The sequence below is a fragment of the Dendropsophus ebraccatus genome, chromosome 15, assembly GCF_027789765.1.
Source record: "Dendropsophus ebraccatus isolate aDenEbr1 chromosome 15, aDenEbr1.pat, whole genome shotgun sequence".
Taxonomy (NCBI): domain Eukaryota; kingdom Metazoa; phylum Chordata; class Amphibia; order Anura; family Hylidae; genus Dendropsophus; species Dendropsophus ebraccatus.
In genome coordinates, this window is record NC_091468.1 from 15,860,378 (window position 1) to 15,876,792 (window position 16,415).

At 42.3% G+C, this 16,415-nt stretch overlaps 1 protein-coding gene across 4 annotated transcripts in view; it reads left to right on the forward strand.

Moving 5' to 3' along the window:
* Positions 1-16,415, forward strand: part of EML4 (EMAP like 4) — a 131,156-nt gene that overhangs the window by 67,922 nt on the left and 46,819 nt on the right. For all 4 annotated transcript variants that reach the window (XM_069955262.1, XM_069955266.1, XM_069955265.1 and 1 more), the window contains exon 2: positions 14,023-14,205. In XM_069955262.1, the coding sequence (XP_069811363.1) occupies positions 14,023-14,205 (183 nt within the window). The remainder of the gene's footprint in view (positions 1-14,022; positions 14,206-16,415) is intronic.

Genomic DNA, 16,415 nt, shown 5'->3' on the forward strand with positions numbered 1-16,415 from the left:
CCTGTATATTTCCTGCCATCACGCAGACCCCTGAACTGGGGCTCACAGCCTGCCATCTACACACCAGCTTGTATTGTGGTGGCGTCTGCCCATGTGGTGATGTCCATCACGCCTATCGTCCCTCTGATCTGTACAGAGATTACAGGCAGGGGAACTGTATGAGGCCGCACCGAATCCCTTAAACCCCCTGTAACTGCACAAGCTTTATTTATGGAGGAAGTCCTGACAGACGCTGTGTGTGACAGCCTGACAGAGGCACAACCGTAAATCACCCCGATATAACAGGGCCATAGTCTGCTAGTGTACGCTACATATACATAGGACTCGTCTTACTCTCCTAGGTTATTGTCACATAATCTTTGTATATTGAAAAGTTCTGAAAGTTTTGCAAGTGCCTTGTCAGAAACCGCTTGCAGTCAGTGAATAGAAACCTGTGGCTAGATAATATACAGCACATACTATTGTTTTCTGATATGTTGAGCTATGGACCTTGTTTTGTATAGGAATTCTCTGTGTGTGCAGCCGCCGACAGATCTCTCCTTAATCTGAGATCTTTACATGGAGGAGATGGGAAGCCATGTGGGTAGAGTTCTGTGTAGTCAGGATATGCCGCACCGCCAGTGCACACAAAGGAAGGAAGCTGTGGGTGGAGTTTAGTGCGGTGATATAACAGGGAAACGCCATTCAGAAGATCCACGTGTCGGCTTATTCACCAGGCTGATTGATGGCGGGAAAACTAAACCTTAAAGTATCGCTGTCGTTTAAAATTTTAAGAAACTTTCTTAGCTGAAAAATGCATTTTTATCATGAAAAAGCAGTTTTAAGCTCTCCCCCCTGTCTTCATTGTTCTGTTCTGTGGGGAGGGGTGAAGGGAGGGAGATGAGGCACCAAAACAGGACAACAAAGAGTGCAGCTACATCACTAGGCTACATCACTAGGCTATCTCCTCTGAAGTCAGCACTGACCTCTGAATACTGGCTTTCATACAGCTCCTGCTGTGTATTACTTTGTTCTCTGCTGCCGACTAATCTCCCTCCTCCCCCCTCCCCTCTCCATAGAGGAGACAGGGCTTGACTGATGTAAAAGAGTTGAGATTGCCTGATAATGAGCAGTGAATGAGAGAGAGAAGGGAGGGGGGGACCTGGGGAAAGTCTTTTTGAATGCAGATAATGGCATATTTGCCTAATAAACCCAATTACAAAGTTTCTTAAAATCAACTGTACTATTGATTTCAGCAAAAAAAAACACTATGAATAGCTTATTAAACATCTCTTATAGCGATTGTGTAGGCTTGCTTCTAAATATACACCTGTTTTTTTTTTTTTGTTTTTTTTTTTGTAAATTTTATTTTTCGAATAAAAGCTTACCCTTTTGATCTGTCTGGACTAGAAAAAGCACAGCTACATTTTAATTTTTTTTTTTTTTTTTGTAAAAACAGCACCAACCCCTACCATCAGGCTTTGTGTCAGATTGCAATTCAGCTCCATTGACTTCAGTGGAACTGAGCTGCAAACCCCCCACCCAAACTGAGAACATTAGTTTCTCTGTTTGTGGAAGTAAGCAGCCATGTTTTTCAAAGCATGGATAACCCTTTTAAGGGTGCCTTCACACCTACCGACTCGCAGCGTTAATAACGCTGCGAGTCGGCTAGGTCCTGGCAGATCACTGTCAGTACATACACGCAGTGGTCTAAATGACTGCTGCGTGTATGTAAATTTGCCGGCCGCTTAACCCCTTCTGATGCCAGCCGGCCGCCTCCCGCTACAGCTCTGTATACATTACCTGTCCTCGCTCCACGGGGTCCCGGCGTCCTGCTCTCCCGCCCGGCCAATCAGTGGCTGCGGCAGGGCAACACACTGATTGGCCGGGCGGGAGAGCAGGACGCCGGGACCCCGTGGAGCGAGGAGGTATGTATACAGAGCAGAGCGGGAGGTGGCCGGCTGGCATCAGAAGGGGTTATGCGGCCGGCAGATTTACATACACGCAGCGGTCGTTCAGACCGCTGTGTGTATGTACTGACAGTGATCTGCTAGGACCTAGCCGACTCGCAGCGTTATTAACGCTGTGAGTCGGTAGGTGTGAAGGCACCCTAAATGAAAAGGTATGTCCAATCCTTGACTGGGAACCCCAATTATCAGCAGCCGGCCGTACACCTTCAGCAGCTGCTGGATCAGAGTTTATTCAGCCGACAGCTGTTCCTGCGCCCAGTATAACCAAGCATCCATGGGTTTTTAATGGGGAAAGGAGGGTAAGTCACTGCCAGACACTCCTGGTGCTGGTTTACATGAGAACAATGCGTTGGGCACTGAAATAAAGCTTGTCCAATTCCCCTCCTCCAACATCTTAATATCTGATAGACATTAGATAAGGGATGGGAAATCTTTATCCCTCCAGCTGTTGCAAGATTACAATTCCCATAATGTATGCACAGCCGAATCTGTCCAGGCATGATGGGAATTGTAGTTTTCTAACAGCTGGAGCGCCAAATGTTCCCCATCACTGCGTTAGATGGCCAATGTGTGTAGGTGAAATTGTCAGTTTTGGCCATTGGTCTTCCATATACAGCCACCTCAAGAGGCCGGCTGGGGGGAAAAAATCATTACCCACAGGGGAAAGGGGGAACATAATAGACAGTGTGTAAAAGGACCCCAAAGATAAGGCACTTATTGATATTATATATACAAATATTATAGACTTCCCGTAGAGTTTAGATCATGGCTGCAGGTGTTGGCACCAGTTCATCCTGAAGGCCTTTGGTGAGATCTGAGGAGTTGAGAATATACAGGAAGATTCACTGAACCTAATAAATCAGTCATCGGCTCGTTTAGTCTTGTAAAAGTCGCTCATTCTAGACTTCTCCAGGGAAACACAACCCTTGGAAAGAGGAACAACTTTTCTTTACTAGCCTTAACAAATCGATGGTCATGTCATTAGATTCAGGTTCGGCAAATCTTACTGAAGATCTGCTTATATGGGTACCCCAGAAATATATATAAAAATATATATATAACTATTTTTATTTTTTTTTCCAAAACAACTAGTGTAGGTTATATATTTTTAAATTGCTTCCATTTAAAAATCTCAAGTCTTCCAGTGCGTACCAGCCGCTGTATGTCCTGCAGGAAGTGGTGTATTATCTCCACACAGTGACACAGTGCTCCCTGCTGCTACCTCTGTCACTGTCAGGAACTGTCCAGAGTAGGAGGTTTTAAAGGGGATTTGCTACTACTCTGGACATGGACAGAGGTGGCGCCAGAGAGCACTTTCTTACTAGAAAGAATACACCACTTCCTGCTGGACATACAGCAGCTGGTACATACTGGAAGACTTGAGGTGTGTGTGTGTGTGTGTTTTTTTCTTTTCTTTAAACAAATCTGTGCACCTTTTTGGAACTAGTTGATCTAAATATTACCCCCCCCCCCCCCCCCCCCCGAAGGAGCCCGTCAAGTAGTCATGAGGCCCCCAAACCAGGAGACTAAATTTTTAATAGACCTCCAGTAAGGAGGAGGGCAGGTGTAAGGGAGTATGACTGTAGGACAGGACTACATAAAATCTGTTTGTAGTCTGTAACCATGGAGACATGATTCTTTATTCACAACATTTAAAAGATTTGGAATCAAGGCGATTTACCAAGTTGTTCATTTCTATGATTGTCTTGGTGAATGTCTGTTTCCTCCCTTCCCTCCTCCTTTATGAAAGGGAAAGGTTAACAAAACAGTTCTGCTTTTTTCTTTTCTGGTAATTGGAGGGGGTGAGGGGGGGGGGGGTTTCGACATCGGACTTGTGAAAACTCCTTCGGGAAAATAAAATAAAAAGATTTTAAACAATGAAGCGGACTGGGGAATACATCTGCTAAAGCGCTGTGGACTGTTGGGACTTTGACTCACCAAGCACCAAAACACACGTCTTCCATTTTTAAGCAGTGGCCGTATTTTCCTTGTAAGAGGAGACCGCACTTGTCTTGATTTATATCTTAATCATTATTACTTTTCTGCTTGCTATTACTGCAAATTTAGCTTTTTATGACTTCTCGTTTAAGCTTTTTTTCCCCTCGTTTCATTAATTGGCGATTCTCAGAAAAAACGTGGTTCATAGAAAGCAGCAATTTCTATAAATCATCCCAATAGTTGAGATAAAGCTGTGATCATAGGAAAGATTTCTTGATTTCCTCATCGCAGCCGACTTCCCGGCACTCATCCAAATGAAATGTGCTTCACTCAGCAGTTTTAAGATTTTCTTTATTTCACCCAATAAACTAGAATTCCAGATGAATAGGTACAGGATGTCTTCCTGATACACTTTTTATAAGCCTTTTGGGAGGGTGAGGGGTGCATGTTGCTTTCTGCGCTCCTGTCTGGCATTAGCAGAATTCTTCACGCTTGTAAATAGAGCAATTTTGATAATTGGTAAAGTACTAGGTAATTGCTTCTAATCCCGGTCCCAAACACATGAGGAAGTACTGCAAAGATGAAGATTTGGTTTACAGCTCTTCTTTAGATTACTGCTTTATTTCATTTTGTGTCTCTTGTGCTAAAAGGGGTTTATCCATTTATACATTGCTGCCCTGTTGGTAAACATGTTGTGCTTACCTCTCCGTGCTCCCCCGTTGTCTCAATGCAGTGTCCCCCAGTGGCTGCAGAGAGTGACAGCCTGCTCAGCCAATCGTTGGCTGAGATGGGACAGCGATGTGGCCAGTGATTGGCTGAGCGGGCTGTCATTCTCAAGAACGTTTGTCTCTGAAGTAGCGGAGCTGCAGTCAGTGGGGGACACCGGGGAAGTATGGAGAGGTAAGTGTAACATGTTTGCTGCCCTGTTAGTAAATTCATACTAAACCATTTTCCTGCTGGGGGAGACTATGCTGCATTGTATATAATGGTCTTCGTATAGATTGTATACAGTGAATTTATTAGCTCCCCCCTATGGTAATTTCAGAAACAAATTTGCCTCATCAGATTTTTAGAAATTTGTCGGTCTTAATATTTTTTTTCTTCCTATAACACTGTATTCATTTCATCAGTATGTAAGGCTTCCTTGTGTCCGGATGGAGTGGGGTAGATGTCTGCACACCTCAGATGTTGACAGCTCGCTCCGTCCTCTCCTGCGGCCGGTGCCATGGTGCTTTCTTGGCTTGTTATTCCAGCTGTCTGTCCTCGCAGGAGGCTCAGGGATGCTGTGAATTTGTTTCTGTCCCCAGTGGTGGTGGGGGAACGATTACAACTCATTTCATGGATGACCCAGGCGTTTATAGTCCAGATGTTGTGTAAGCCTCCGGTGTTGGAGAAACCAGCAGCAAGCTACAGATGGTAGGAAGCCGCCTGGGCTAATCTTCCCTTTGTATACAAGTCTGCTTGTGCAGTTTAGCTTTATCTCATTTGTTATATAGGATTGGTTAGCTGACTTAAATCTGGCCTACTCTCTTATAGTTGGTTAAATGTCTCTTATCTTTTATACTTTAATAGTCCTTTTTTTTCTTTAGGAAAATATTAGGAATACTGGCAAACTGCATTGTGTTTGTGCAGATTAGTCTTGGCCATTCGTTAAATTTCTTTACGGAAGGGTAAAAGGATTGGGCACTGTACGTTGCATGTGCACTGTAGAAAAAGCTTATTGGAATTTTAGTTTTTCGTTGAGCGATCAGAGCTGTAACATTACACAAATTTAAGAACCTTGTTGTAGAAGCGTAGTACCGGCACTACTCACTAGGCATGGTTCATACTTTTAGGCAGACTAGTACTTATGCAAGGCAATAATATAGCATCCAGGGTGCTCCCCATGAAGACCAGACATTCTTTGATAAATCCGCTAATATGAAGATGATGATACGGAGGCACTCACCGTTGTGATGCGTAGTCTTTATTTCAAGTGCAGGTTAAAATATAGCAGGTACATCTGTGGCGGGCTTGGACGCCAAACACTATTCACACAAGCTATGACAGCCGTTTCACGCGCATGCGCGCTTCGTCAGATTACACAAATTTAATCACCATGCGTACAGAATGTGATATAGAGCCTCTTAGATGGTCCATATACACTATACACAGGAAATTGAGAAGTAACTTATAAGTTAATGTTTGGAGTATCGGTGAGCTCGGACCATTGACAGATCCTACACCACGTTTCTTTGGGAGGTGCTATCCCCTTATTAAATCTGATTAATCTTGGCCCAAAATGGATAAGTATCACCACAACTCTGATACCTGGGTTATAATTCTATAATTTTTTTTTTTTTTTTACTTTTTTGAGGCGGCACCTCATAAGCATAAAAAGTGGTATAAGCATTTTATCATCATGGATCTTTGAACTGTGCTCTGAGCAGAGATTGTGCTGTAAAGAAGTTTCTGTACTTCATGGCTACAAGTTTCTTCTTGTATGGAGTTGGAAACCACACATGGAGTTTGAGCACACACATTGGCATGGCTGGTGCAGATAGCACTTAAGAATCTGCATGTGGTTGACTCTGTTTGTTTTCCGCCTATCTTTTTGATGAGTTTTATCCCAGGAACCTGTAGTGTTTTGGAATCTGCGGAGGGGAGTATTACTCCTGCAGCCCGATACATAAAGCCATCACAACTAGGTCTGATCAGGGAATGTCGGTGTGTGTCGGGGCTTGTCTGCTCCCAGCACTTTCCTTTGTTACATTCCTCTGCTGGAAGACTTCAAATAGTTTATGGTGTGTTGGACTCCAAGGAGAGAATGGGCTCCGTCTGCACAAGCTTTGTGGTCTGAGGCCCCCGATACGTGATATCCGTACCTGTGAGAAAATTGTTTACATTGTGAGGTCGTCTTGTGTTTTATCACTTCTTACAAACACACCTGGTACTTGTCCGTTAGTGCAACTTGGGATGGTTAGTGGCACAATTTATGTGCATTCTCCTACACATGAGTGGGCCGAGTTTTGGAGGCAGAATTGATCATTTTTGACGTCCATTAAGTAATGCTAGATGCAAGTTGGCAATGGTTTGCTATTTCTGTTTTATACACTTGAAAAGGAAAAAATGGTAAATGAAAGCTTGTGTGCCATACAGGAGCCGTTACCTATTGACTATAGTTACAAAAAATAAAATGTAAAAAAATAAATAAATAAATTAAATTGCAGTGCATCATTTTAAAAATAACAGACACACATGGTTTACTATGGTTTTGTTATCATGAAAAGGGGAATGAACCCGGCCTAGTTTTTCTATATATTCTAGCACCTCCTTGATCTGACACAAAAAATCTGTCATGTTGATGGTCTTATCGCCCCTAGGAATGATCCATTCTACAGTTGATCTCTGCATTCTGGTGCATTGTCTAGTATGATGGGCTTTAGAAACACCGACCTATATATGTCACATGAGGCTTCTTACAGGTGGTGATTTTTTTCACGTTCAGGTCATATAAGGGCCCTATTCCACGGGACCATTATCGTTCGCTTAATCGTTAACGATAAACGATCACTATTGCGAAAGACCTGAAGTCGTTCACCTATTTACATGGAACGATAATCGTTACTTATGATCATTCTTGTGGTCGTCTTGTTGTCGCTATTGCGTTTGTCACTACTGCGAACGACCGAACGACATCTTATTCAATGCAAAAATTTGCGAACGAGCAATGATAAAAATAGGTCCAGCTCTTATTAAACGATCAACGATTTCTCGTTTGGTCGTTAATCGTTAACTGCTATTCAAACGAATGATTATCATTTAGATTAAAACGATTTAACGATAATCGTCCCGTGGAATAGGGCCAACTTTTATCATGGCCTTGAAAAATTTGTTGAATTGCTTCCTTGTGTGACCATGGTCTCCCATGCAGTGTAACATAGTTAATAAGGTTGAAAGAAGACAAGAGTCAGTCATGTTCAACCTAGGGAAACCCTACTGTGTTGATCCAGAGGAAGGCAAAAACCCCTATGAGGCAGATGACAATTGCCCCATCACAGCGAGAAAATTACTTCCCGACTCCAATGGCAATCAGAATAATCCCTGGATCAACATATCGCCAGAAATCTAATGCCCAATGAATTGCCCCAATAGTGCGTTAGGCTGCCCATAGTGTACTCCTATGCAGGAGACCCTTGATACGGGTGCCATGTGTCTCTGACACCATGACACACATATGTTAAAGGGATTTTCTGCACCGGTTTAGTGTTAGAGGTAGTCTTTCCCCACCCTAAACCTTTGTTAGATTGTCAGAAGGATTAAAGATAATTTCACTCCGTTTCCTCCGGATCAGCACAACAAGGTTACAGTCACTGGCTGAGCCTGTTCTTTTTCTTTTTTTTTTTTTTTTTTTTTTTTTTTTATCCATCTAAACAACTGAGTGACCTGATCATCACGTGTAACTCCCGGCGTAGTAAAGCTTTATAGCAGAGACTGACCTATGACTAGAGACAGTATCCATTCGATACCCTAGTACCATTATACTGGTGGCTACAGTTACACCCCCTATCCCCTTTGGAGCCACAGCTATTCTGGGTCTTTAGCCTATTTTGCAAAGTAGCCATATGAGGACTATTTTGTGTGCGACTACTTGTATCATGTTTTTATTGGGGTTTAGAGCTTCGTTTTTACGTGTTACATTAGACCTATTGGTGTTTGGTTTTTGTTTTTTTTATTTAATGGCAGCACAGATCAAAGAAGGTGCTTAAGAATTCCTAAGGGATACAAGTAATTTATAAAATGGACATGGCAGGAATGCTGACAGATCCTCTGTAAAGGGTCACTATACGTGTTAAAGTTTTTGTAAATGACAGTGTTGTTTGTTTGTTGGCTGGGTGCTTAGACCCCCTGATTGAGCGCTAGAACAAGTAGGGGGAAGTCCGCTAATAGTCTCTCTCCCCATCTCTTCTCCCTACTCATTCTAGTGATCTGTGGCGTTGTCCGCACCCAGACCCTGACCGATCAAAACATTTACCATGGTTCTATCACTTGTCAAATGATTGGATGTGATCGCGGTGCTGAGACCTCCACTGATCTATTCCTATAGCTTCACTCCCTGCCTTGGTGCTTCGTCTGATCCTTAGTAGACAACTTCCATAATCTTATAATGAATCTTATCACCTGCAATGAGTTGGAGTGAAGCATGCTTCTACACACTTCTCCCGGAGATTGGAAAGGGTTTTTTTTTTTTTAAATAAAAGAATAACTTTTTAGGGTCAAAAATAGTTAAGGAGGTGGTAGTAGGGGGCCTTTCATGGGTCCATTTGGTGGCCAAGTAGTTACACCTCCATAGAGCTCAATAGAAAGCAGTCTAAAACTTCTAACTTTCTAAAATTATTTTCCATGTGCATTGGCTCCAAACTTGAGTAAGCGTTTCACCTGTAAGAATTGAAGAAGATGCTAAACTTTTCCTCCACCCCACAGGTGTCAAACTCGTGGCCTCCGGCTGTTGTAAAACTATGATTCCCATCATGCCTGGACAGCCAAAGCTTTGGGAGTTGTAGTTTTGCAAATGCTAGAGGGCTGCGACATTGACCCCCCCCCCCCCCCCCCCACGCTCTACACCATCCACTGCTGACATCTGACTTTTCCACCATCCCCAGATGTTTCTCTCTATACACGTTTGCTTAGGTCTATCTTCCTGACACATGTTCTCTGCGGTCTGGCAGCTCGGCTTGCGTCTCCACTCCCTTTGTACCCGGCAGAAGCTCTGTATATTTTTAATTTGGTGTTAAATACACATACATTAAATTATTAACATACCTAGGCTGCAAATCCGCAGCTGCGCTCCCCTAATTGGGACGACGGGAAGATAATTCCTCTATATACTTTGTCTTCACCCGTAAAGGTTCTCTTTGCTTTGGCCGCCTTCACTAAATCTCCGCTGTGTAAGACGTAAGTCACGTTGGGCATTGGTACAGCTGCAGCGCAGGCCATATGAATGGCTTTCTGTAACTGCGGCTGCTGCGAGGAACAGATTTTCCACCAATTAGCTGGCGCTGATATCTCGACTGAACCTTTTTCAGCAGCGGTGACCCTTGCTGGGTACTTGGGGGGGGGGGGGGGGGGGGGAATAGTGTTCATTTTTTTTCTTTTTATAATGTTTATTTTTTCTTTACAGCTTGCAAGCATAGTGTCGGGTGAGGTGGTGATCGCTTTAGGGGCGATGCCTGTGCTGCACAGGAGAGCTATTATGCTTTTTACTTCTCTTGAAGGAGTTTCCCACTAATATAAGCCTAATTAGCTATGTCTTGCAAAATGTTACAAATCCCTATTCCTGTAAAAAAATTACAAGACTACCCATATCCAATTCTGCGTTGTAATTCTGTATAGTAAGGACCACCATTGTGATCGGTGCCCATGCACGTGCAAATCTCCCAACTCTGTCCGTTCCCTGGATAGAGCTGTGTGTGAGCAGCTACTTCTAGCTTTCAGCCCTGTCCAGTGCTTATTGGTGGAGGCGTACCTAAGGAGCCAAGTATAGTTGCTGTATTTTACCCCAATTTCTGAAACGTTACTCCTTTATCAATGTTTTGGGCTGGATTGATGGTACTGTAAAGTGCAATGCTTTTTATGTGTAGGTCCTGCGTATTATCACTACCTATTATAAAATACTGAGCAGATGATGGTGTATAGTGTGCATGGTAATCCAGGAGCTCTAAAAATAGATTAATCTAAGAATAAAAGGCTGGTAACCAACCACAGCTCTACTTTCATAATAACTTCTTTTTTTTTCCTAAGTGATGAATCTGGACCATTATTGTTTGAGAGTTCAATTACTGCCCAAAGATTAACCAAAAAAAAAAACTTAAAACAAAAATATTCCAACTACACATGTCGTGTTTGTAATGCATGGAACGGGTTGGGTCCTCCCAAAAAAATTAGAACAAAGCCACTGCCTCAACCTTTTGCTTCAATCATGTGTCGAGAAACCGTTATTATGTACAAAAAGTGATCATTAAGCATAAATGGAAAATAATATACATATGTTCAGTTGCCTGTTATGTCCCTGCCTCACAACTAGAGTATGCCCCCCCCCCTCGGTATGCCTATTGCAGGGGGCTGTCCCTACGCTGGAGACATAGAAAGAGCAATAAGATAGTAAAATATATCATACTTATCTGTCTGTGAGCAAGTATAGTGTTCAAGACATAGGCACAGTTGTGACAAATGTAGTTGTGCTGTCAGTGATATAAAATGGATTGTCATCTGCTTTCGAGCCCCGGTGCAAGATGCGTCTACAAAGAGCCCAACATAAATGCATTAACACCCTATTTTTCCAACGCGTTTCCCTCTTTTCTTTGTTAAGGTATGCAAGTTCATCAGGGAGTTTGGGTGTACATGGGTAGGTAGTCATGGGGTATCTTTATATCTGACATTTAGCTCATGCCCTGGCGTAAATCCTGTTGACAATAATTGGTGGCTTTGTTCTATTCTTTACATGCCTGTTAAAACTGCTAACCATACGTAGTTCCCAGTTCTCTAGAACCTCCTCCAAAAAGAGATATAGATCGCGGAACTTCTTAATGGAGAATGTGGATATAGGTCTGATAGATGATACAACCTTATGAACTTGTCTCCACAAAGCTGATCTCATTGGTATGGTCAAAGCAACTGTCCGTAAATCACAGATCACATATTTCTTATGGAATTCATTGCTTGTTCTCTACTCAATGCAGCTAGATCCCACCATAGCCGCCCTGTTGGGAAGGGTTGCAGTCTTCGGCTTTAGTCATCCTTGGGGGTTCCGGTGGTCGAAGCCCCGCAGATCTCCGGTGCCCTTCCTTTCCTGCTAAAGGAGCAATAAGCATAGAAAGAGGGGAGAGGATCCTGCTGCAGTCAGTGATCTCATAGCCAGAAACAGGACAGTGTAGAAGGGGGGGGGGATCCTGCTGCAGTCAGTGATCACATAGCCAGACACAGGACAGTGCTGAGGGGGGAGGATCCTGCTGCAGTCAGTGATCTCATAGCCAGAGACGAGACTATTAGGAACAACCTGGGACAGGGTGATGTCTTTGGAGCCCATTGGATTGTATAGTATGTATGCATTTATGAGGACACCCTACATATCAGGCTGGTCACTGTTCTATCCCCTTCATAAAAATTTGACTGATCAAAACTTAAGTTTGCTAAATCATATTCTAAACACCATAGCCCAGATGCAGTGTGCAAAATGCTTCCAGACTTTCTGCCTAGAGTGCTCATAGACACCTATATAAGAGAGATGTGTGCAGTAAACCTGAGCATGTATTACTAAAGGACTGGCGTGTATAAGTGCATCATAGCAGAATCAATTGTTTACCAGGGGTCTTTATAGCCAAGCCTGAGCCAGTCATAGGACAGCCCCTTTAGACTCTTTTTGGCACTTATCTTCCTGGAAAGTGATTTATGGCCCTTTTTAATAGTTGTCATCATGTGAAAAGTTATTCTGCAATAAGTTGTAATGGTTCATAAATAGCAATGTAATGGGGACGCTTGTCTGATGCGGCCAGACGGTTTCTAGGTTTTCCAATATCTCCTAAATGTATAATAAAACAAACCTAGTGCATTAATCTGACTTGCAGAAGTTGAATCCGGGTAGTCTGGATGCAGGAGCTGTAATTCCCCCTATACCTCTGAAGAATAGTCCTGACCGCGCCAAGTCTAGTCTGCTAATCTACATCTTAAGTGGCCAAGCAGATTCTTGGATTCCCTGCAAAATCCTTCCTCTCCTTTTAGTAGTCTCGTAGATTGAGGCCATGTGCTGTGGCGGCAGATTTATTTTAGGTTAACGGTTGTGATGTGCAGTGAATGAGTAAGTGGGACATTTTCCTGATACAATGAATATGGCCGCAGTATTTCGTATATTAGGAGACCTATGACTGTCTAATATAGGTGTCTGTATACTATAGATTGTGTGCTGATGGGTATGCAATGGATTTGAATGTAAGGGCAGGTTAATGGTTACAGCTAGTGTATGTTTGGGAAAATAAACAAAGTAAATCTACCTATGTATTGAAATGCATGTATGTTCACACATTTAAAAAAAAAAATAAAAAAAAAAAATATATATATATATATATATATATATATATATATATATATATATATATATATATATATATATATATATAAACATGTAGTCATGCACATATGTTCACAATATATACAGCAACATCTTTATAGCTGTGCACATCCACAACTATACTATGTTCCCATGCACATACATTGTCATCTATACTATACGTGCCTATACATTCACATGTTTATATACACATATAATGACATCAATGTAAATGTGTGCACATACATTCACATACACAGCTGCATCTATGGAGATATATACTCACATCTATAGTATGTACACGTGCGCATACATACACATCTATATGCCTATGCACCCTTATTATAGTGCAGATGTAGCAGAGCTCAGCCATTTTCTTTTGAGGCAGTAAAGAGCGTTCAGCTGGTTTGCACAGGACTGCTGAGTCTCCTGAATTCTGCCCTTGGATGATTGAGCCACTCTGCTGTCTAATAACCATTATAAATCCTAGATCTGTATTTCTCCTTTCAAACTAGAATTTAAAGTGTCACTTTGGTTTACTTTTTTTTTTTTTTTTGCAGAAATCGATAGTACAAGCGATTTTTAAGAAACTTTGTAATTGGGTTTATTAGCCGAAAAAAATGCATTTTTATCATGAAAAAGCAGTTTGAAGCTCTCCCCCCTGTCTTCAGGGGAGGGGTTGAGGCAGATGAGGCACCAAAACAGGACAGCAAAGAGTTAATTTTACAGCTACATCACCGGGCTATCTCCTGAGGTCAGCTCTGACTTCTGAATACCGGCTTTCACACAGCTCCCAATGTGTAATCCTTTGTTCTCTGACGACTAATCTCCCTCCTCCCCCTCCCCTCTCCATAGGTTACACAGGGCCTGACTGATGTAAAAGAGTTGAGATTTCCTGATAATGAGCAGTGAAAGAGAGAGAGGAGGGGTGGGGGGGACCTGGGGAAAGTCTTTTTGAATGCAGATAATGGCAGATTTGCCTAAATAATTATATTTATATATAATATATGTGTGTAAAATGCTAAGTTTCTGTCTCTTCCTCTTTATCCTCAGATGATAGTATTTCTGCGGCAAGTACCTCGGACGTGCAGGATCGCCTATCTGCCCTGGAACTTAGAGTGCAGCAGCAGGAGGATGAAATCACTGTGCTCAAAGCTGCCTTGGCCGATGTGCTCAGACGTCTGGCAATTTCTGAAGATCAAGTGGCGACTGTCAGAAAAGCACCCCCGAGTAAAGGTAATGAAGAATCTGCTGAAACAACGCCACCCTTCTCCACAGGCTGGGTCTGGTATTGCAGCTGGGACTCTTCCAAGTGACGGGGACTGAGCTGCAATACATGACACAAACTGGCCATCACTTAATATGTGAACATGACAAATGTTACTTCTAAGGTTTTATATAGCAATACTGAAAACTGGACAGGAACAGGTATCCAGCTCACAATAGTTGTAGTGTGTGCAAAAATCCAAAAGTCGTCTTTATTTAATTCATATTAAAAACAGCATAAAAACAATGCAGGCAGCTGACGCATTTCGGTCATTAGACATTGCTCATAGCCCCTGAATACATGTCTAGTCATGTGATATTTAAAGCCATCCCACATGGTTTTCACGATACAGATGAAATTGTATATAGAATTATTTAATCTGTGTATCATGTGAGCCATGTTGGTTTACTTTATCTCATGACTAGAGAAGTATTTAGGTACTATGAGTAAAGTCTAATGACCGAAACGCGTTGCTGCCTTCATTTCTTATATAGTTGAAGTAAACACGACTTTTGGATTTTTGCAAGAATTTGTTGTGCTGGACTTGTCGTCTTATAAGGTTTTATATATATTCCAGTGGTGCAGGAAGGAAGGCATTAACATCTTTTCACCACTAAATAAAATAACCTTTTCTCCCGGTTTATAAATCTGCCGCCTGGTCGTGTTCAGCTTTGTTGGTGTGAAAGGTATCGGTAGTATTTGTTTCCTGTATGGACCTATTTTTGTTCAGTCCACGTTTCCTCTTCCTCTCCAGCCCTGTTTCCTCAGGGATCTAATGTCTGGATGGGAAGTGTGAACTATAAAGTTGTAGACTGAGTCAGAAACCAACATAATGTGAGATTCACTACTTCATTCCCTCTTTGCTGTGTCCATAGTTGTGAAATACAAAGTAATGAAGAAATGTGAGGAGCAATAAGGTCAGAATTGCAGAATAGACACCCATGTTGCGTTCCTGTTCTCAAGGTTTTCTTGCCACGGGCAACCCCTTCTGGTAGTCGTATGAATTGGCCTGTTGACGTCTTGGCCAACCATACAGTTTCCCATGGTGACTATTTAGAGTAAATTTAGAGTAAGTTCCACTAGATATATCCCTCTCTGTACTGACCTCTGATATGCTACATAGTTATTAGGTCGTCCTCTCAGCCATATTTTTGCTAAACTAAGTGCACTGGTACCCAAAACTACACAGTACTCCCATGTGTGGTCTGACTAGTGATGTGTAAAGTGGAAGAACTATGTTTGATACATTCCATCATATTTGGCTTAGCAGCAGCCGTCTGACATTGGTTCCTTCAGTTACATATACTGTATACTAAGATTGCCTTTCCATGTCAGGGTTACCTATTGTTTTCCATTTAGTAAGTAATCTTGACATGATTTTTCCTTCCTATGTGCATAGCCTTACTGTTATAAACCTCTTCTGCCACTTCAAGCTACCAACTTGCCCTAATCAATCTGTTCTGGCATATTGGCCACCCTTCCCAGAATTCCCAGTGGAGCACAAATGGCCTTGAGAGGAGCAGTAATTATCCCTTTGTTATCAGAATCATGGCCATCTCTTTCTCTGTACTGAGGAGGGGCATTAAGCCTAAAATGTCTGTCTACAGGTAGGTAACCTCTCCTTTTTAAGAGATCTCTGGCTTGGCCAAAAGCACACCTGTCATTAAAAAAAAAAAAAAAAAAAGTTTTATATTTCAAAAAGCTGTAAAAAAATCTTTAGTAGTGACCGGTATGCTTTAGCGGGCCAGTCGTGTTCTGGCCCGCTAATCTTCACATAATCTTCCCAAAATTACCAGTGGCTCATGAATGGCCTGTAAGTCTCCACACACCTTTATGGCTGCTCAAGGAGAAACTTTTACAGCCAACAAGTTTTCCCTAAATATATTTTGGCCAGGTAATACAATAGTGGGGTGGGTGCCAGACAGGGTTTCTCTACCTACCAATCCCCCAACAAGTCTAGTTTTCAGAACTTCCTTAGCATCGCACGTCTTTACTTTTATCTTCAAGAAACACGCCATCAACCTTGTCTTACTGTCAGTTTTCCCTGCAGATTCACTGATCATATAACAATAGATGATAAATATATCTCTGAATAGTGTAAAGACCTGGCCTTTAGTTGCCAAGCTGATGAATTTGCTTGTACCATCTGCCAGCAAGTTCCTCAAAAATATACTCCGTG